Source organism: Capra hircus, chromosome 21, assembly GCF_001704415.2.
Source record: "Capra hircus breed San Clemente chromosome 21, ASM170441v1, whole genome shotgun sequence".
Taxonomy (NCBI): domain Eukaryota; kingdom Metazoa; phylum Chordata; class Mammalia; order Artiodactyla; family Bovidae; genus Capra; species Capra hircus.
The window spans coordinates 55,643,273-55,666,009 of record NC_030828.1 but is presented as its reverse complement, the minus strand read 5'-3'; the positions used below and the strand labels follow the sequence as shown (position 1 = coordinate 55,666,009).

General features: G+C 51.2%; 1 protein-coding gene across 2 annotated transcripts in view; it reads left to right on the top strand.

Moving 5' to 3' along the window:
• The window catches only part of CCDC88C (coiled-coil domain containing 88C), a 145,568-nt gene that overhangs the window by 10,083 nt on the left and 112,748 nt on the right, over positions 1-22,737 (top strand). For both annotated transcript variants that reach the window (XM_018066131.1, XM_018066130.1), the window contains exon 3: positions 93-201. In XM_018066131.1, the coding sequence (XP_017921620.1) occupies positions 93-201 (109 nt within the window). The remainder of the gene's footprint in view (positions 1-92; positions 202-22,737) is intronic.

The window sequence follows — 22,737 nt, the reverse complement described above, 5'->3', positions numbered from 1 at the left end:
CAGCACTCGGGGGTAGGACGGGGTGTGGCAGGGGCTGGGAGGTGCAATTTCCATTCTCATCGTTTTTTACCCCCCACCCCGCCCCGCACTAGAGATCCCAGGCCGACAAACCAGCGCATCAACAAGCACGTCAACAACGATGTGAACCTTCGCATTCAGAACCTGACCATCTTGGTGAGAAACATCAAGACCTACTACCAGGTAAGGCGGTCCTCCCCCCTCTCACCCCTCCAGAGTCCTGCTGTGCGTCGGCAATACCTTCATTTGAACGGTTTCCCCACAGGAAGCCGAGAGGAAGTGGTGGCCAGGCAGCTAGCTGCCTGTTGACACTTGGCGTGTTTACACACGCATCTCTCCTCTGGCATTGTGAGAAGGGTCAGAGGTGGGATCGCTTTACTCTGCCCAGGGAACGTCCTTTGAGCCATGTGCACCGCAGCGTGCCTGGTGCCAGGAGGGCCCCGGGGACGAGCCTTGGTCTGCAGCCCCAGCTCACAGTCGCAGGGGGCCTGGCTGGTGAGGGCTCTGGGAGGGGCACCCTGCACGGTTATCACCCACAGCTCGGCGAGTCTGTACAGGAGCGATTCAAGGGGTTGAGGGAGAGAAGGGACCACAGAGGGGTTGTGTTCGGGCCAAATATGAAATCAACCAGCCCCGAGCTGGCGCACAGGAGCACCAGGGTTCAGGGCTGGGGTGTCTGCCTAACATTCTGAGATATGGAAATGCTCCCCATATCTCAGCTTGCCGGTGGGTGGGTCAGGCAAGAGGGCCCGAAGGGGAAAGGGCTGTGAAACCCCCATCCCAGCCTTGGGCCAGTTGGGCAAGGATCTTTGATGTTCATGATCTTTATATGGAGACATTGATGGGAAGATTTAAAGTGTGCACTTCGGAGCCCGGGCTTGTCAGACTTAGCCATGAAACTTTTTTAGCCCCATGTGAATTTTCTTGAGCCCCCAGGGGAAGCCCTGGCAACTCTGAGTGACTTGGGGGCTTGAATGCCCTCTGCTCAGCCCCCCCCCTCGCCCTCCAGGGCATCTCTGGGGGGCTTCCCAGAACCCCAGGGGGCACAGTTTGAGAATCACTGCTCAAGAGCCCGTCCCTTCCGGATTCGTGCTGGGGTTTCACGGAGCCCTCTGCCTCCGAGACCTCTCTTAGCCCTCAGTTTCCTGGGCTGTAACTTCATCTCGGTTCTGGGGCTTGGGAGCATCTTCAGAGCCATGAGGTCCCTGTCGCCATGAGGAAGCCCTCCGGCCAGCTGTGGCTTCCCTCTCTGCCCTCGCGCAGCCGTGGGGGTTCTGAGGTCACTGAGGTCACTGGACAGGCGGCCGGATGGAGTTTGCGCTGTGGCGTCGGGCCGTGTGCTTGTCCGCTTCCTGCAGAGGGCTGTAGGTGCTGCTGTTTGAGGAGAGATGGGTGAAGGAGGGAGTGGACATGTCATGGGTTTTCTGAGATGATAGTTTCCATTTTCCTCCCTCTGGGGTTGGGGTGCTGGATGCCTTTGCTTTATGGCTAATTCAGCCAGCCCCCTGTGCTCATTCCAGGGTCTGTTGGAAGCCCAGCACCGTGGGCACTCTGAGCAGCCTTCGGGCGGCTGAGCAGCAGGTCCATGCTTTTAGTAACAGATGCTAGCTGTGCTGAGGAAGGGCTGGGGGGAGCCCTGCGCGAGCTGGATCTGGGGGCTGGCGGAGGTTTGTTTCCTCTCTAGGAGAGCCATGCCCAGGGCCAGGCATGCTGTCAGCAAGTGGGTCTCAGCTAGTGCTTCCCACATGACAGCCACGTTCTGCGGAACCTGCTGCTGCCCATGAACTTGGGCCTGGGCGTGGAGCAGGCGGTCTGGTGGCCATACTGGCTGTCGGGCAGTAGATGTAAGAGATGTAGGTTCGATCCCTGGGTCGGGAAGATCCCCTGGAGAAGGGCATGGCAACCCACTCCAGTGCTCTTGCCTGGAGAATCCCATGGACAGAAGAGCCTGGCGAGCTACAGTCCATAGGGTCGCACAGAGTCGGACACGACTGCAGCAACTTAGCACTCAACCAGTGCTTTCGATGATGTGTGCAAGTGCCAGGGGAAGTGGATGGTCGTAACAGTTGGAGACGAGATCCCCAGCTCTGGACAGGTGTGTCTCCCGCCCCAGGTGTGGCTGGGACGTGGTAGCCCTCCCTGATGGCCGTGGTGAAGGGTTGGGATGGAGGTGAGATTTCTGGGTCTGTGTGTAGCTTGCGGCGCTCGGGCGCTTACTGCAGGCTGCTTGGCCTGGCAGGTGCTGCTCTCCGGGCTTGCCGGCCCAGGAGCACACATGCCGGGGGTGCCCGCCAGCTCTGACAGTCCAGTCTGGGTTGGTCAAAGGGCTTGAGACCCTCTCCAGTACTTGGAGGCAGTTCGCTGCTCTTGGGGTCACTCAGCCAAGTTCTAGAAGATGGGCAGCAGTCTCTGGAAGGAGATGATCGCTAGTCTGTTCTCAGGGCCCCAAAGGACTTATAGTAGAAAAGAAGAACCCTGCATCCTTGTTCTGTTTCTGAGCTCTTAGCTCTTTGAGGGCCGGGCTGGTGTGCGTGGACAGCCTCAAGCCCAGCCCGGAGCAGTGTTTGCTGAAAGCGCTTGCTGAAGGCCGTGAGCCGTCCCTGCCCCTCGGACAGCCCTGTGCACTTGGAGGAAGCTGGCAGGACCCTGCCCTTTTGCACTGACACAGCTGAGGTGTGGGCAGTGTTCTGCTGTTTTTTCCTTCCAAGTTATTGTAAAATAAAGCTTAGTTCTGGTTATGTAAGTAATATGTGTTCTTTATAAACAACCCCTTAGAAAACAAGTTGCAAGAAGAAAAGAACTGCTCAGAACCCCAGCACCCAGAGACAATCACTATTAACATTTTTAGTGCTTCCTTCCAGTTTTTGCATGAATAGTTTTTGTGTTTTATTCCATGGTAGTCATGCCTTATACACAATTGCATATCCTGCCTTTTTCCCCCTCCCACCTGACAATTGTAGCATAAACATAATCGGTTATTATTGTCAAGTGACATTCAAGAAAGTTTTCCAAAAGAAGTACTGCCCAGCGTCCCCTTTTGAGAGAGGCCCTGCAGATTGTGAGGGCTTGAGGTGGCGTGAGACCAGTGAGGTTCTTACTCTGGCCAGGGTGCCTGGGGAGGGTGGGAGGTGCCCCTTCCGGGACGGGGACTTCCTATCTCCATGGCTTTTCAGTAGACACGGCGAGGTCGCCGAATCCAGCCCCGGGTCTTGTTTGCCCAGCGGTGATTGTCCCCTTCTTTTCTGAGCCACATGGGGCAGGGAGAGTCAGGAGGGACGGGGGCCTCTCATCAATAGCATGCGCTTCTTTCACAAGGAAACTCAAGTTTTGTTCCCGAAAACCTGCGGAGACCAAAAAAGGTCTTTGACCTTCTTCTGGCGCAGAGGACAGACAGTAAGTGAGAACCAGCGTGGCCCAGTTCAGTCTGACCTCCAGTGTCTGGGGCCTCCCTCTGACCTGCTGCTCTGACTCTTCTGGGGTTGGCACCTGGAATCTGCTTTTTCAGAAGTTCCCAGGCTGTTTTAAGTCTTATGATCCTTCCAACAGGAGGGGCAGTCAGTGGGCCAGAGAGGTGGTCCTCACAGTGTGGTCCCAGACCAGCAGCATCCGTGTCACCTGGGAACTTGTTAGAGGTGCAGGTCAGGCCTCTTACCCGGACCTTCTGTGGAGGTGTGGCAGTCTGCAGCTTAACAAGCCCTCCAGGTGATTCTGATGCATGCTCGTGGGAACCTAGTGGTTTAGGGCCTTTCTAGGGATGTCAGGGAGAGGCCCCGTCCGCCAGGCCTCCAGGGGCAGAGAGAGCTTAGTGAGAACTTGGTGACTCCTGTCCATCACATAAAACAGAGGCGCGTCTCGTCTGCCCCAGCACAGGTGGAGGAGAGGCTGCAGTGATGAGAAGATGACCAGGGGGAACGGGTGTCATTGAGGGGGTTGCTAGCAAGCCAGAGTTGGACAAGCCCTTGGGGACAGCACCTGGGTCAGTCTCTGAATTTTAGAGAAGGAGAGGCGGATCAGGATGAGCATCCGCAAATGGTTCAGCTGCAGAGACACCTGGAAGGAAGGCGGGCCTGGATCAGACGCGTACGCTGCCTCGAGCCCCTGGGCTGGTCAGCATTGAGCCCAGCCTCGTGTGTTGTTTTATTGTTTAGTTGTTAAGTCGTGTCCGACTCTTTGCCACCCCATGGACTATTGCCCGCCAGGCTTCTCTGTCCGTGGGATTTTCCAGGCAAGAATACTGGAGTGGGTTGCCATTTCCTTCTCCAGAGCATCACATGAGGCTTGTTTGATACACTCAACAGCCAAACTCTTTCGTCTGAGTCCTTTTAGGTTGAAATTTGGATGTATAGGATGGTTCATTTGTCACATCCAGAGCCTTGAGTGTGGACATCGAGTGCACGTTCGTTTGATCGCAGAACCTGTAGGAAAACACAGCCAGTAGTAGATGCAGAAATCCCGGCGCGGCAGGTGGCTGATGCGTGTTTATCCTCTGGGGGTTGTGCGTGGTATCCACGGCCCTCCCGTGCCCTGGACACCTGTGAGCCAGCGCCTTCTCACGACACCTGGGGCCTAATTGTCACGTGAAATTTCTGAGGTTTCTTTGGCTTTCTGCAAGTGGGAAGTACTCCACACCGCGGCCCAGACGAGTTCAGCGAGTGTTGGTGGAGATGAATGATGTACGACTTCACTGTTGTGTCCCATGTGGCTGTCGATCCTGAAATGCACACCCTCGGGTGAACGTGGGAACCCACCCGCAGGGCTGACTCCGAAATGGGGAATTGGCCGAGCTGCTCCGAGCGCCTCCCCTCGCTGGCCGAGCCCTGGGACATGCAGCTTTCCTGCTGTGGGCCTCCTGAGCGTTCATCTGTCCAGAAGAGGGTGGGCCCTTGTGGTTCTGAGATTCCACAGTTGCATGGGGGCCAGAGATTTTAGAGTTTCAGATCACCTCGAGGAAGTTCTTATTGCGAGTTCTTGGAACTTGGCTCTTCTGACTTCTGGTCTGTCACGTGGCTGGAAGGCCAGAACAGACCCACAGTATTGGCCTTTGTCGCAGAAGCAACAGTCCCGGGTTGTGATATCTTCTGTAATCTCTCTTTTCCTTCATTGGTTTGAAAAGATTAAAAATGAAACAGTACAAATGGTTTTAAGGGACACCTGTGTATCTGCTCAAAATAAATATGAACATATGTGAATATTTTTCATATTTGCCTCAGACCTTTCTTCTAAGAGGATTTTTCTGACTGAAGTCCCCGGTGTTTCTCTTACTTCATCCAGTTATCTCTTACCTGCCTCCCTGGAGGTAATTCCTGTGGTTAATTTCTCTGTGTGTGTGCCTATGGTTTTGTGTCACATATTCAGATTAAACCTCCATATTACTGCCTGTACCTCTTGCCCACTCCACCTTACTTTGGGGATCTGTTGGTTTTCTGTGGTATTTGTATTAGATAAGCATGGGCTGACTGCTAGAATTATCTTTAGAAATGTGCACAGTTTGAAAACATGAAAGACTTTCATCAAAAGTAAAAATAGAAGGAAATGTATATTTGACACTGTTGATGGGAACAAAGTGAACTCTAATTCATGTGGTCTGGAGGCTTTTTAGATAAAGTGAAGTCTCTTTAGGTAGATGTGATGTGCTTTGGTGGATAGAGACAGTGTTCAAGGGAACTTAACTCTGCTCACGCCCTGTCTACAGGTACCAGGGGAATCTGCTTTATGAATAATAGTGTATTGAATTTGTAAGGGAGAAATTGCTTTCTCCGCTCTATTTTATTATTGGAGTATTTGTTGTTGTTCAGTCACTCAGTTGTGTCTGGCTCTTTGTGACCCCATGGACGGCAGCACACCAGGCTTCCCTGTCCTTCACCATCTCCTGAGCTTGCTCAAACTCATGTCCCTGGAGTCGGTAATGCCATCGAGACATCCCATCCTCTGCCACCCCTTTTCCTCTTGCTCTCAGTCTTTCCCAGCATCAAGGTCTTTTCCGATGAGTCATCTCTTCGCATCAGGTGACCGAAGTATTGGAGCTTGAGCTTCAGCATCAGTCCTTCCAGTGAATATTCAGGACTGATTTCCTTTAGGATGGACTGGTTGGGTCTCCTTGCAGTCCAAGGGACTCTCAAGAGTCTTTTCCAACACCACAGTTCAAAAGCATCAATTCCTCGGTGGTCAGCCTTCTTTATGGTCCAATGCTCACATCCATACATGACTATTGGAAAAACCTTAGTTTTGACTATATGGACCTTTGTTGGCAAAGTAATGTCTCTGCTTTTTAATAAGCTGTCCAGGTTGGTCATAGCTTTTCTTCCAAGGAGCAAGCGTCTTTTAATTTCATGGCTGCAATCACCATCTTCCGTGATTTTGGAGCTCAAGAAAAAGTCTGTCACTGTTTCTGTTGTTTCCCCATCTATTTGCCATGAAGTGATGGGAACAGATGCCATGATCTTAGTTTTTTGAATGTTGAGTTTTAAGCCAGCTTTTTCACTCTAAATGCTTCAGAATGTTGTGTTAGTTTCGCCTGTACAAAAGTGAATCAGCTACAAGTATACATATATCCCCTTCCTCTTGAGCCTCCCTCCCACCCACTTCCCTCTCGCCACTCATCACAGAGGTCATCACAGAGCACCAAGCTGAGCCCTCTGCTATACAGCAGTTTCCCACTAGCTATCTATCTTACACATGGTCCAACTCTGTGACTCCATGAACAGGCTCCTCTATCCATGGGATTTCCCAGGCAAGAATACTGGAGTGGGTTGCCTTTTCCTCCTCCAGGGGATCATCCTGAGCCAGGGATCGAGCCTGGGTCTTCTGCGTTGCAGGCAGATTCTTTCCTGCCGAGCCCCAGGGAAGCCCTTTCCCACGATCTTTCATAAATGCATTTTAGTGTCTACATGGCACTTCGTCATGTGGCTCTCCCACTCTCATTGATACTGAGTTATTTCTGTCTTTAGTGTGTATATGTCCGTGCGTCACGCCCTCCCTTTCCTGCCCTTACCCACAGGTCTGTTCCCTACATCTGCATCTCTATTCCTGCCCTGCAAATAGGCTCATCTATACCGTGTTTCTAGATTCCACATATATGCGCTAATATACGATATTTGTTTTTCTCTTCCTGATTCATTTTACTCTGTATGACAGACTCTCCACTCTTAAAAGAGAAAGGCTGTGAGATGGGTTTTTTTTTTCTTTTGCATTTTTTCTTATTAGAAGGTGGGTATTCTTGATGTAGCTTATCTCTATGTTTTGAGGAAATTAAAGGTAATTTTTTTGATTATGTTTTCTGATTGCAGACTGGGAAATGCAAAGAAAATTAAATCTGCGCACTACCTTACCACCTAGGCATGCCATTTTGATATTTATTCTTTCTAACTTTGTGTCTGTGCCTATGTGTGTTTCAAGGTGTGGATTGCATGAAACCTTTCTTTTCATTTACTGTGCAGTGAGCATTTCCTCATATCCTTTCCCACCATCTTTCATAAATGCATTTTAGTGTCTACATGGCACTTCGTCATGTGGCTCTCCCACTCTCATTGATACTGAGTTATTTCTGTCTTAGAATTATAAATATTACCACCACGAACAACCTTGGTCCATAAATCTCTCAACAACTGTTTTTACGTCCTTAGGATAAATTCCTAGCATGGAATTCCCGGGTCAGAGGGCATGAATATTTTGAGGACTTTTGCTACTTATTGCCAAAATTGCCTTCTTTATGGGCCTTTTGTTTTTCTTTGCTGAATTGCCCCTTTGTGTCCTTCACCCATGAAAAATGCTGTGTTCTGTGTTGCTGCTGAATGCTGAAGATTTCTGTTTCTCTGCCGTGCAAATGGAGGTCTGAGATTATTTATACCGGACATCTGGGCAAACTTCCTTGTTGGTGTGTCACTGGATGCTGGCTTGGGAGTCTCCAGCAGGGCTGTGACATGGTGACCAAATGCAGTGGTGAGGCCAGGCGGTCCAGCCCCAAGCCTGGGAGGCCTTCATCAGAGGGGTCCCAGCACCCCAGCCCCCTTTCGGAGCTGAGAGCCTTTGTCTGCCATGGACTCGACCCAGGAGATGACCGACTTCCCTGTGAATGTTTGCTCTCAGTCTAAAGTTTAAGGCAGACACTTCCAAACCATGTTGGGAAGTGAGGCGGGGGAGGGCGGTGGTCTGCGGGGGAGGGCGGTGGTCTGCGGGGGAGGGCGGTGGTCTGCCGGGGCTCCTCCTTTCCTCTTTCCTTCCTCTGCCTTCCTGTCCCCTGTTCTTTCTGGTATCGGGTGATGAAACATGGGACGTGGAAACGCTGGTGGCCCAGAGAGGTGGGTGTGCCCCTCCAGGAGTCCCCCGGTTCTTGTGTCTGCTCCTCCTCCTCCTTCTTAAGGCCGATCTCCATGCCTGAGAGGCTCGTGTCTAGCGGGGTGGGAGACAAGCCAGGCAAACCAGCCGCTGGAACACCCGTGCACAGGACATGGATGTCACAGGACACGAATGTCACAGGAAACGGGCAGGAGTGCTCCAGCCAGGGGAAGGCCAGTGCCTAAGGAGAGCTTTGCGAACGGGGTGGTGCTTGGCCTGAGTGCTGAAGGATGGGCACGGAGCTAGTCTGGCAGAAAATGGGGTGCATGGGGGGTGTCCTGGGGGAGCTACAGCGCTTGCAAAGCCAGGAAGGCACAGAGCAGCCTGAGGGCTGAGCAAGTCACCTCTGAGTGGCTGGATGTTGGGGCTTCGGTGGGGAGTGGTGATGGGTGAGGCTCCAAAGGTAGGGAGGTTCCCAAGGGTGGATGCCAGGCTCACGAATTTGAACTTCATCCCAGAGAGACTTGGGAGTGTTTATAGCCTTTTGAAAGAGGAAAGTTTAAAAAAAGAGAACTCTTTTGACACTCATATTGAGCGTGGGTTGGCTTCAGAAGGGAGCTGGGGAGTCAGGACAGGTCGTGGAAGCCTGGACCAAAGCTGGGGCAGAGGGGAGAGGGAACAAGCCCAAGAGGCTCGGGGGGCTGTGGGCGGCAGTTGCTAGGTCCCCTGCCCGGAGGGAACAGCAGAAAGAGGATAAAATGCTTTCTCAGGCCTGGGAGAGCGGAGCCCTGCAGCAGAGTGCTGGGCCCCCGGGCTCCAGGGCAGCGGCTCCGAGTCAGCCTGTCTGGGGCTGGAAGTGGGGCATGGGGGCTGCAGGACAGCTGCTTCAGGTCCACCTGAATTCCCTTTCTCCACACCAAGCAGAAAGCATGTGCTCCTGACCTGCTGCTAGGGATGGAGCTGACAGGGCTGTGGACACCTGGTCACGGGCCATGCAACCCCACGTCTTCCCAGAGGCAGGGTTTTGTTTTTGTAGCACATGAGACCAACTGCCAGTTGGACTTGGTTTTCCTTTTTTCCCCTTCCGCTTCTAGAAGAAATGCTATAGAGCCGTATTGAATAGCAAGCAGGAAATTTGGGACTCAGCCCTGTGCCCCTGTCAGAAGGCTGAGAGAAGATAGCTGGATGGCTATAAGCTTGGCACTGCGCTAGGAGCTTTCAGCTCTGTCACTGTGAGGACGAAACTGCTGTCCCCATTTTACAGATTAGGCAAGTGAGGCTAGTGGAGCTCAAGCTCTCGTGGTCACTGGCTGCTTTCTGCAGTCCTGGAGGGGGGTGGCTTGCTGTTGGCAGACTAGCCGTGTGTGCAGGTGGGCCAGGCCATTCCACGGTCCTGAGCCAGAAGCCTCCTCCACTGGGAGGGCCAGGCTGGGAGTGCTGCTTCCCCAGGGTCTCCTGCTTGGGCTCCCCCATGTTAAGCTGACTTTACACCCACTGGGAGCCCCAGAGAAAGGGGCTGTACTGCTTCAGGCACCTTCTGAAACCAGCACTTCCGGGGTTGGGCTGTGGGTGGGACTGAGGGAGCAGCTGGCCTCAGACTTCACCCTGCACCCCCGCCCCTCTTCCCCCAGAGCAGCAGGAAGCAGAGAATCTGGGCTAATTGCAGAGGGTGAGGAGGGGTGAAAGGTGGGTCTGATGCAATTAGCAGAGCTGGAATTTGGCCAGGCCGTGGAGGCTTGAGGCCACGAGGTAGGAGTGTGTATGTGTGTGTATATATATGCACACACGGGTGAAGACGGTCTTTCTCTCTTTTTTTATTTTGCTTTTTATTTTGTATTAGAGTATAGCCGATTAACAATGTTGTCATAGTTTCAGTTCACTTCAGTTCAGTCACTCAGTCGTGTCCAACTCTTTGCGACCCCATGAATCGCAGCACGCCAGGCCTCCCTGTCCATCACCAACTCCCGGAGTTCACTCAAACTCATGTCCATCAAGTTGGTGATGCTATCCAGCCATCTCATCCTGTGTCATCCCCTTCCAATCATCAGGGTCTTTTTCAGTGAGTCAGCTCTTCGCATGAGGTGGCCAAAGTATTGGAGTTTCAGCCTCAGCATCAGTCCTTCCAATGAACACCCAGGACTGGGCTCCTTTAGGACTGGTTGGCTCTCCGTACAGTCCAAGGGACTTGGAAGAGTCTTTTCCAACACCACAGTTCAAAAGCATCAATTCTTCGGCACTCAGCTTTCTTCACAGTCCAACTCTCACATCCATACATGACCACTGGAAAAACCATAGCCTTGACTAGATGGACCTTTGTTGGCAAAGTAATATCTCTGCTTTTTAATGTGCTATCTAGGTTTGTCATAACTCCCAAGGAGTAAGCGTCTTTTAATTTCATGGCTGCAATCACCATCTGCAGTGATTTTGGAGCCCAGAAAAATAAAGTCTGACACTGTTTCCACTGTTTCCCCATCTATTTCCCATGAAGTGATGGGACCAGATGCCATGATGTTCGTTTTCTGCATGTTGAGCTTTAAGCCAACTTTTTCACTCTCCTCTTTGACTTTCATCAAGAGGCTTTTGAGTTCCTCTTCACTTTCTGCCATAAGGGTGGTGTCATCTGCATGTCTGAGGTGATTGATATTTCTCCCGGCAATCTTGATTCCAGCTTGTGCTTCTTCCAGCCCAGCGTTTCTCATGATGTACTCTGCATATAAGTTAAATAAGCAGGGTGACCATATACAACCTTGATGTACTCCTTTTCCTATTTGGAATCAGTCTGTTGTTCCATGTCCAGTTCTAACTGTTGCTTCTTGACTTGCATATAGGTTTCTCAAGAGGCAGGTCAGGTGGTCTGGTAGTCCCATCTCTTGAAGAATTTTCCACCATTTATTGTAATCCACACAGTCAAAGGCTTTGGCATAGTCAATAAAGCAGAAATAGATGTTCTTCTGGAACTCTCTTGCCTTTTCGATGATCCAGCGGATGTTGGCAATTTGATCTCTGGTTCCTCTGCCTTTTCTAAAACAAGCTTGAACATTTGGAAGTTCACGGTTCATGTATTGCTGAAGCCTAGTTTCAGGTGGATGGCAAAGTGACCCATCTATATTTTACACATGTATCCATTCTCCTGCAAACTCCCCTTCCACCCAGGCTGCCATATAACATTGAGCAGAGTGCTATATACAGTAGGTCCTTGTTGGTTATCCATTTAAAATATGGCAGTGTATATACACATCCGTCCCAAACTCCCTAACTATGCCTGCCCCCCATTCAGCCCCCTTGGCAACCTTAAGTTTGTTCTCTAAGTCTGTGAGTCTGTTTTGTTTTGCAAATAAGTTCATTTGTATCATTTCTTTTTAGGTTCTGCACATAGGGATGTCCTGGGATATTTCTCCTTATATATTTCTCTTTGTTGAGTCACTAAGTCCTGTCCAACTCTTGTGTCCAGCTCTTGCAACCACATGTACTGGAGCCTGTGAGCTCCCTGTCCATGGGATTTCCCAGGCAAAAGTACTGGAGTGTGTTGCTCTTGCCTGCTCCCAGGGATCCTCCTAACCCAGGGATTGACCTGCATCTCCTGCATGCAGGTGGATTCCTTACCGCTGAGTGAACAGGGAAATCCCGTTTCTCCTTCTGGGCTCCGTGGGCTCCTCCTTCTGACCTTGAGTCCAGACTTTGAATTGCTGGGGTTTCCCTTCTATCTCTGAGCTGCTGGGCTCTCCTTTGCCTTGAAGGAAAGGAAGCAGTGTACACTTGGAGTCTCCCCTTTGCGCCTGCGATGGTTCCCGAGGGCTGCCGCCTGGCTTTGATCTGTTCTGCATGGAGCTGAGCCCAGATGCCGCGTTCACAGTGGCCCTAAGACCTCCTCAGGCTTACAGATACAGACTTTCTCAATGTTTCTGATGTGTGTTTTCTCACCGTGTGTTTACTTTTTTATCGCTTGCTCGACGTTTATCTTAATCCATGGCCATTCCTTAAAGTATTCAGTTTTCAAGCCCTTCATGGAAGGTCTATGCGCAGAGAGCGAGTCTGTGTCAGGGTGGAAAGCTGGGCGGTCACCTGGTCGTTGGGCCTGAGGTCCAAGCCTGTGCCTCTGGCAGAAAAGGAGTGAAAACCTCCTTGTGCAGCCCTCCGAGGCCGAGAGAGAGCCACACTGCTTTCCGATGGAGGTGCCCGGCCTCGTTTTTTGTTCGTCACAGAATCAGGACCAGCATGGTTCAGGGTGTGAGAATCACGGGTTGAGCATGAATGAGTTTAGAAACACGTCTTATCGCAGGCTACTCCAAACTGCAGAAAGGTAGGAAGTGGTAAGAGGTACCAAGTCCTTTGGCAACAGAAAGGAGGGAAATGAATTTCTCAAACTTTTAAAAAGAAAAGGAGTCTCTCCCTTGCCTTAGGTTTTGGGGTTAAATGCCAAGATCAGCGTGTTTGATGTTATAACTAGTTTGTGAGAAGGACTCATGGGAGAACTTGCCTGGGCAGGCTCTGCGCTCCATAAAGCCGGCTGCGTGGCCTGCGTCCAGGGCTAATAACAGTCTTTCTTATTCAGCCTGTTCTTTGTGGAAAGGCAGCTTCTCTGCTCCTTTGCCGTGGCATTCGGGGCCATGGTCCTTTCCAGTGTAACTTCAGTCCTGTTTTTCTAGGAAGGAGGACGATGAAGTATGAGGATGAGGAAGCACTTGTCTGAAGTTGATGGGCTCAGCCAGAATTATTGAGGAGGCCGCACCCTGGACCCCCAGTTCTGAGTCTGTTGGTGATGTTTTGAGAGGAGGTGGAGGTTTCAGAAGGGTAAAGAGGCTGCCGGCTGAATGCTGCAAGGATTCCATTCATTTAGGATTGGGTTTCATCAGGTTAGGCTTCCCCAGTGGCTCAGATGGTGAAGAGGATGAGCTGGGTGGTTTCTCCAATTCCCAAGAACAGAGGTGCCCAACCTCCAGGATCTAATGTCTGGTGATCTGAGGTGGGACTGGTGTATTAATAATAATAGAAATAAAGTAATGCAGTGCGGGAGAGCCAGGTTCGATCTCTGGGTCGAAAGATCCCCTGGCAGATGAAATGGCAACCCACTCCAGTATTCTTATCTGGGAAGTCCCATGGACAGAGAAGCCTGGCGGGCTACAGTCCATGGGGTCAGAAAGAGTCAGACATGCCTGAGTGACTAACACTTTCACTTTCACTTTTCCAGCAAATTTAGGGGAGAGGTGCTCTGAGTATGGGACTCCCCATGGGAAGAGAGGGTACAGAGCAACTTCAGGGAGACACCTGGTATTGCCCCCCTCGCTGCCTATCCCCTGGGGCTGGCCCTGGCCTTGGCTCCAGCTTTGCAGGGAGAAGTCGAGTTTGCTTTCTCAGCTGGGGGTAGGAGCTTCGCCACTGCCCTGTGGAAGAGGATGAGCTGAGTGGTTTCTCCAATTCCCAAGACCAGAGGTCCCCAACCTCTGGGATCTAATGTCTGGTGATCTGAGGTGGGACCGGTGTATTAATAATAGAAATAAAGTAATGCACTTGAATCATCCCGAAACCATCCCCCTCGACCTCTGCCCCATCCATGGAAAAGTTGTCTTCCACAAAACCGGTCCCTTGGGTACCGCTGCCGTAGAAGGTCAGGAAGGTGAAGCCGGAGGAGGAAGAACAAGATGGGAAGTGAGAGGGCAGCAGGAAGGACAAGTCCTCTCATTCTTTCAAGGATCTAGAAACTTATGTGTCATCATTCCAGCAGTGTGACTTCGGTGTATCATTTGATTTCACCTGTAAAATATGGGTAACACCATATTACAGGTTGGCATGGGACTCAGAATCGCACTTAGGTTTTGAGTCAGCAGAGCACAGTAATAACACTAGCTCGTCCTGAGGGCTGAGTTTGCAGGGCTGACTGTTCTGTGTGTCCACGCTCTGCAGGTGGAGGGGCCATGTCACTTGTGTAGGCAGAGGATGGGAGACACACACATCCAAGTACAAATAGGAAGAGAGGAAGAAAAGCAGCTGCAGGCCCCTTTGTCTGCAGAGGCAGAAGGTAAGAGTCGTGAGCTCCTTTGAGCTCACCTCTCAGAGCTGTGGCCTTGGGCAGTCTCATCTCCAAGAGTCTTTTTTTTACCTGAAAAGTGGGCATGTTAATAGTGTTGGCCTGAGTATTGCATCAGGGGTGTTGGACTTTTCCTGCTGGCACTGATAAGATGCCCACCAGATGGTCTAGTAGACATGGGGGTCTCTACACAGACCCACCTCTCTGGGCCATGGTTACTTCATTGATTACTGAGCGGATTATAGAGGGGCCCTTCCAGGAGTAACACTCTGAATTGCTTGGATTAATCCAGTACATGTGCACGTACATGCTTAACTCTTGCCCTGCCCATTTTCTCCTGTAAGATTTTTGGAAACTATTTTGATTGCACTGGGTCTTCATTGCATGCAGGCTTTCTCTAGCTATGGAGAGCCGGGGCTGCTCTAGTTTCAGCGCTTCTCATCGTGGTGGCTTCTTTTGTTGCAGAGGATGGGCTCTGCGTGCTCGGGCTTCAGCAGTTGTGGTTCACGGGCTTAGTTGGTCCACAGCATTTGGTATCTTTCCAGACCAGGATCGAACCCGTGTTTCCTGCATTGGCAGGTGGATTCCTAACCACTGTACCACCAGGGACGTCCTCCTGTATGATTTTTTTTAATTTAAAGCATACCGTGCGCTTCCAGTGAACTGAGTGTCTTAGGCACACTGTCTCGTGGCAGCCTCTTGATTTTTCTCTCCCACCAGCAATGAAACTCTGTAAAAGCAGGTTCCGCATTTCTTTCTCTGTTCACCTCTCACCCCAACAGCATGGAGACATGCCCGCCAGAGTCAGTGTGTGTTAGTGACAAGACACAGGGCAGCAGAAGCCATGACTCAGAGTAGTTCAGAGAGGATAAGTCATTGCCCTCAGGGCGTGTATTACTGGCCTGGGCCCAGGATCCTGTCTCTAGGCTAAAATAACCCTGTAAAGACCCTAGGCTTGTTCCCTGTTTCTAGACAGTTGAGTAATTGGAGGACAGGGCCCTCCTCTACTCAGTCTGTGTTCCTTGAGTGCCTGACACACGTATCAGAGACTCAGGACCTGATTTGTTTTAGGGGGTCAGTGGGGGCAAACCAGGGTGGAGATGTAGGGCAAAGCGGAGGGCTGGAGCCTTTGAATCTCGCCCTTACAGAGGTCTTCCCCCCTTCTCCCCCCTCCCCCCAACTCCCCCCCCCCCCCCCCCGCTGCTTTCACGCCAACCTGCAGGCTTTTCATGTGGTGTTTGCTTTGTTGCTGGAAAAGCCATATGTCAGGTACCCAGGAGGCTCAGTCCCTGGGGGGTGGAAGTTAAATTGATTGTTTTCAACTTTGTCTAGCCAGCTTGGCTCCCTTGAGCTTGCCAGTGTTTTGGCTTAATGACTTCAAAACTTTAAAAATAAATGCCTCCTTTTCCAAAGCACTGTAACCAAGCAGGCTGTCCTGTTCTTGGGACCAGTCAGGACAGTTTTTTCCCCTTTCATTGTGAACTTGTGGCTGCATGAGATAGCAGAGACTCTAAAGCAGTTCTCGCATTTTTGTGCAAAGTTGGTCTTCTCAACCAGCGGTCCCCAGCCTTTTTGGCACCAGGGACCGATTTCGTGGGAGACAATTTTTCCACGGACCAGGGGTAGGGAAACGGTTTCGGGAAGATTCAAGCGCATCACTTTAATCATCTGCTTTATTTCTAATATAATGCCCCAGCTGACCTGATAGGATACCGGTCCCCGGCTCAGAGGTAGGGGACCCCTGTTCTCAGCAACCTCCTCCCGCCATTGTTGGGGTGAGAATTTGTGACATTTGAGCTCTATAGAACAGAGCTTCCAAAACTGGACTTTTCCAATGGAAATGGACTGAGTCGCAGCCGAGGCCATCCTAAGCTCAAGGTGCTGAGAGAACTGGCGGTTGCTGATAACTCCAAGCTCGTCTGGACCCACCTGAGACTGAAGCTTGTCCAGACTTTTAGAGCAAAGTGGAGGAGGACCGAGGGGTGGGTCGCCTTGGAGGATGGCCGTGCGTGGGTTTGTCCTGCTTCTCTCCTCCTCACCCACCTTTACCCTGGTTTCTTCCCGGGAAGGAGTACTCATCTAGGGCTGCCTCCCCCTTGCCAGCTCCTCAGCTGCAGCCCCGGGGTGCCTCGGGCCAGCGTCCTGCCCACCGCTCAGGCGCCTGGCCTGCCCGCCTCTCCAGGGGCTCCTCTTTCTCCTGCAGTCCTCTCGCCGCCCCTCCCAGTACCACGCACACCACCATGACCTGGGGCAAGCGGCCTGACCCCTCCGAGTTATCTCCTCCTTTCTCCAGTGGGGTTAACGGGTGATAACAGATGATGCCCTGGGTAGTGACGATCCAGAGAGAGAGCGTGCATGTGAAATGCCCGGCGTGGGGGCACTGCAGAGCTGGAGCTGGTGCGGTGGGCACTGCTGGCTGCCGGGCTGCAGTGCTGGGTGTGCTCTGCCTTCCTCTGCACTCATCCATCAGGCTGGGGTGCTTTCTCCCGCCTGAGCACCTTCCCTTCGTCTGCCTCTGTGAAGCCTGTGGGATGTTCTGAACCCGAGTTTAATCGTTGGCATCATCACACCTTTCAGCTCTCTTCTGCTTTCTCTGGGTCCTGCACCAGATTTGCAGGCTCCCTCAGGGCCGGGACTCTGGTGCCCTTTGTCTTCCCAGGGTCGGAGCAGAGGGAGTGCAGGCTGACGGGCTGCCCTGGTGCTGTTTGTTGTGCTTTGACACTCACTCGTGTCCGGCTCTTTGCAACCCCGTGGACTGTAGCCTGCCAGACTCCTCAGTCCATGGGGATTCTTCAGGCAAGAATACTGGAGTGGGTTGCCATGCCCGCCTCCAGGGGATGTTCCCAACCCAGGGATCGAACCCAGGTCTCTCGCATTGCAGGGGGATTCTTTACCATCTGAATCACCAAGGAAGCCCACGGATACTGGAGTGGGCAGCCTACCCCTTCTTCAGGGGTTCTTCCTGACCCAGGAATTGAACCAGGGTCTCCTCTCCTGCATTGCAGGTGGATTCTTTACCAGATGAGCTACCAGGGTCTGAAAGAGGTGAGTGTGACTGGCCCAGCTGTGCCTGTCTGGCCTGGGGGTCCTCCCGGGGGCAAGTTTATGTGATGGGCTGAACTCTCAAATGTTCCTACTTTAATGCACTGCCTGTATGGAAACCCTGGGTCTTTATCGACGCTGGAGTTCAAAAGCTGGGATAAATTGATTTCTTAAGGCAAAGACACTTTGATTAGCCTAGCCTTTTGTTGTTGTTCCGTCACTAAAGCGTGTCCAACTCTTTGCGACCCCATGGACTGCAGCACGCCAGGCTTCCCTGTCCTTCACCATCTCCCGGAGCTTGCTCAAACTCATATCCATCGAGTTGGTGATGCTATGCAACCATCTCATCCTCTGTCGTCCCCTGCTCATATCTTCACTCTTTCCTAGCATCAGGATATTTTCCAGTGGGTCAGCTCTTCACATCAGGTGGCCAAAGTATTGGAGCTTCAGCATCAGTCCTCCAGTGTTTATTCAGGGTTGATTTCTCTTAGGATTGACAGGTTTGATCTCATTGCTGTCCAGGGAACTCTCAAGAGTCTTCTCCAGCACCACAGTTTGAAAGCATCAGTTCTTCAGTACTCAGCCTTCTCTATGGTCCAACTCTCATATCTCTGCATGACTACTGGAAAAGCCGTACTTTGACTAGACAGACCTTTGTCAGCAAAGTACCGCCTCTGCTTTTTAATACAGGCAGATCCTAGGCAATCCTAGGTTTGTCATAGCTTTTCTTCTCGGGAGCAGGTGTCTTTTAATTTCATGGCAGCAGTCACTGTCTGCAGTGATTTTGGAGCCCAAGAAAATGAAGTCTGTCACTGTTTCCACTATTAGCCTTTTAATCTCACCCTTTTAAGAATAGAAAGTAACTGGACTTGGCACAGTGAAGCCTTCCTCTGTTCGTTCTTCCCTTTGGAGGTGTTCTCCTCTGGTTCTGACTGAAGTATCCTCCCCTGCTCTGGGAGGTTGAAGTCAGGACCTGGCAGTCACATGTCCATGACCATCCCCAAACTCAGAGTTACTGGGTTGGGTTTTTGGGTGACTTGGGGGATATGTTTGCAAAAGGGTGATCCAGTGCCTACATTCACAGATCATTTAAATTCCCAGGTGGTTCTGAACTCCTCCTTGGTACAGTCTTGGGAAGGGAGGGCTTGAACCCCTAGGAGATGGCCAGGTTGGTGGGAATAGGGTCTGCAGGACAGCGGCTGTGGTGGCCTCAGTGGCCGCCATCCTGAGAGGTCCTGGAAGGCTTGGGTGCAGACACGTGGAGTTGGGAGGTGAATTCACCACGTGTTATTAAAATCCAAGTGCATGTTCAGATCTGGTTGGAAACAGTTTAGAAAGTGTGAGGAGGGATAACTAGACTTTATTCCAGAGTAGACCAAAAATAGATAAGGAAAGAGGAATATGGTATGCTTACAAAAACTTAACTTTGGTCTTTTAGGAAGCTGCCTGATGTGGAAATCATCTTTGACTTTTAAAAATAAAGGAACTGCAGCCATGTTCATAGCATTACTATTCAGAAGCCAAAGGTGGAAGCATGCGCGTGTCTGTCTGTGGATGAGTGTGGTACATGCACACAGTGGAATATTATTCAGCCTTAAAGAGGAAGGGGATCCTCACACATGCTCCAACACAGACGGACTGTGGGGACATTATGCTGAGTGAAATAAGTCAGCCACAAAAAGACAAATCCTAGAAGGTTCTACTTCTGTGAGGTTCGTAGGTCAAATTCAGAGAGAAAGAAGGTGGAATGGTGACTGCCAGGGGCTGGGGGAGGGAGTGGAAAGTTATTGGTTAATGGGATGGAGTTTAGTTTTGTAAGATAAAGAGAATTCTAGAGATTGGTACAGTAATGTGAATGCATTGAATCGCACGCTTAAAATCGGTTAGGACTGTAAATGCTAGTGTGTATTTTATCTGGTTTTCTGTTATATGTATTCTATCATAATTTTACCCAAAAAAGGGACTGAACCCTCACACGTGGCTGTGTGCCAAATGCTGGTCTCGAGTATTTTGTTAAGGAATGAAAAGGGCATCCAGTAAGAATGTCCGTGATGTTAATCAGTGAGGGCGTGGAACCCCAGCCCCAGCTTTAAAAGTGGCGAGTCTGTCCCACTTAGTGGCTGAATGACCATACATGGCTAGTTGGACAGAATAACTCAGCATTTCCCCTCTCCTCCTTTTTCTTTTTTTGCTCTTTTTGCTTGTTTGTTTTAAAGAAAAATCCTTTTCACTCTTGGAGTCAGCATAGAGGTTTTTCCGCAATGAAGCACTTAAGTCCCAGCAACCAGGACACTCCTGTTGGTGAAGGGTAGTCTTAGGGCATGAGGACCTCTTAGCTGTTTCATGCTTTAAATCAAACCGGGATTAAACTGTCAGAAACAGAAGCATCCCTTTCTCTCTCTCTCTCTTTTTTTTTAATGCTCAGTAAACTTAATTTTTTAATTCGACTATAGTTGACTTAGAATGTGTTAATTTCTGCTGTATAGCAGTGATTCCATTATACACACACACACACACGCACTCTCTCTCTTTTTTAATGCTTTTTTTGGATGAAGCAGAAAAGGATAGCTTTGTCACTTTGCCAGGCAAAGGGGCACACAGCAGGCTCCTGCCTCGAAAATGATGTGTCCCTGTTTTTTCCATTATGGTTTATCATAGGATAATCATAATATAATTCTCTGTGCTATACAGAAGGACCTTTTCGTTTATCCACTCTATATATAATGCTTCACAGCTGCTAATCCCAGCCTTTTTCCTCTTCCCCCATGCCTTCCCCTTGGCAACCACAAGTCTCTTCTCTGTGGCCCTGGCCTTGCTTCTGTTTCATAGATGTGCTCATTTGTGTCATGTTTTAAATTCCATGTGGAAGTGATATCATGGGATGTCTGTCTTCTTCTTTCTGATTTACTTAGTGAGAGAATCTCGGGATGCATTCGTGTTGGCACAGATGGCGCCGTTCCCGTCTTCTTATGGCTGAGTAGTAGTCCTCTGTACACATGTGCCACGTCTTTACCATTCCTTTGTTAATGGACATGTGGGTCGTTTCCATAGCTTGGCTCTTGTGAATAGAGTTGCTATGAACGCAGGGATGGCCTGTATCTCTTTTGGATTAGAGTTTTGTCTGCATACACGGATGCATCCCTTTCTTCTTGAGGTCTTTGGGTCTAGGTCAATAATGTCAGCTTTGGACTTGGAATCATATCTGTCTAGAAGAGCACGTGATGACTTGCCTCTGGTGAAGCTGGGGAGGACGAAGAGGAAGGCGGTGGCAGAGGTCAGGATGCTCAGTGCCCCTGTTCCCATTTTAGCGTCTGTACTCCGAGGGAGGGCTGATGGAGGCGCTTCTTTCTCCTTACCCACCCCTACCTGGCCTGTAAAGGCCTCACTCTACATGACTGTTAGCTGCTGAGGCTGTAAAATGCAGTGGAATGGAGGATGGAGGGAGGCTCAAGAGGAAGGGGATATCGTTGTTCAGTTGCTCAGGCGTGTCCTACTCTTTGTGACCCCATGGGCTGCAGCACGCCAGGCTTCCCTGTCCTTCACCATCTCTTAGAGTTTGCTCAAACTCATGTCCATTGAGTCAGTGATGCCTTCCAGCCATCTTATCCTCTCCTGTCCCCTTCTATATAATGACGATTGACTCTTGTGGATGTATGGCAGAGACCACTACAACGTTGTAAAGCAATTATCCTCCAGTTAAAAAAAAAAAAAAAACTAAGCTGAGGACTGGAGCATTTCCTGCACACTCAGTTTTCCTAGAATTTGGTGCTGTCCTGGCATCCCGACTAATATCCTGCTCGGGCTGCTGAGCAGTCGCTGGGGGAGAGGTCGTACTCTCTCTGGAAATGAGCTTCCTCCGCCCCGTGAAGGAGTCCTTGGCCCACAGTTGCAGAATCAGGAACCTGGATATTTTCTTTTCCGCCTCGTGTTTTTATCCCGTAAATGATAGTCATCAGGATCAAACTTGACCTCCGAAGAAAGAAGGCACATGTTCGGCATCCCCCTCCATCCTGCCACCTCAGCACATTAAAGTGGTTCATAGTTCAGTGTCCTTTGGAGCCTGTGGCCATTCCCTGGGAAGGGAATCTGTGGCTTTTGTGGGGACAGCTGATGGCTATTAATACCCTGAGGAAGTCCTCCGCCGACCCCGAAGGGGTGGGGTCCACATCTTCCTCCCCGCCGCAAGCATGCTTCTGGGCCACGGCCCTCTGTGAGAACACATCTCTGCCTTCGTTTGGCTGAAACGTCACGTGTTGGAGTGTTTTGCTCCATGATGTTTTGCTTCTGCGTGCCATGAGTGGCTGACGACTTTGCCGTGTGTATCCTTTGTTGACAGACCAATCTGAGGGCTTCCTGTGAGCATCCGAGCCAAGCCTGAGCCCAGGCACCGTCTCGGGCTGTTCTTCGAGACTGCAGTGGCCCTCGGTCAGGGTCTAGAGACACCCTGGCCTGGGGCGTCTCTAGAACAGGTGCCACCTGCTCCTGAACCTCGGAGGGCAGGAGGCCCCGGGGGTTAGAGCAGGCATCCAGAGAGGCGGAAAGCTGGGCTGAGGCGACCCAGGGCTGCAGGGAGGGGATTCGGTGGGGGGAATGGGGAGATGGGCTGTGGCCACATGGCGAGTTAATAGCAGAGCTGGAAGCCAGTTCTCATGCGACGTGACAGAAATCTGGTCATAGCTGGGGCTCATTTACCGCTCGGTCCTCTCCCTCTTGCTGGCCAGGGGCATAGTTAGGACATCCCTGGGGCTCGGTAAACGTTCCTCTGTGTTGTTAAGGCTCAGGTGACTCTAATGGAGGGTTCAGCCGATGGCATGTGGCTGGTGGAATGTTAAAGAAGTGGCCGTCGGGTGGTTCTAGCCTCTCAGCCCCCCAGCCAGACCCCCAGGAGCTCCTTCCATGCAGCACGTGGCCCCCTTCCCAGAGAGTGCGAGATTCTGATGTAACTGGTTGAAGGGCTGGAATACTGGCATCATTTAAAAGGTCTCTGTTGCTGCTGTTTAGCTGCTCAGTCACGTCCATCTCTTTTGTGACCCCATTGACTGTAGCCCTCCAGGCTCCTCTGTTTCTGTGGGATTCTCCAGGCAAGGATACTGGAGTGGGTTGCCATTTCCTTCTCCAGGGAATCTTCCCGACCCAGGGATCGAACCCGCGTCCCCTGCAGTGGCGGGTGGTTTCCTTCCCGCTGAGCCGTCAGGGAAGCCCGAAAGCTCTCTTAGGTGCTTCTGATGAGATGATGCTGATGTGCAGCCTGGCTGAGAACCCCTCGTCCACTTCCTCTTGCTCCTCATTGCTGCTGCTGCTGCTGCTAAGTCGCTTCAGTCGTATCCAACTCTGTGCGACCCCATAGATGGCAGCCCACCAGGCTCCCCCGTCCATGG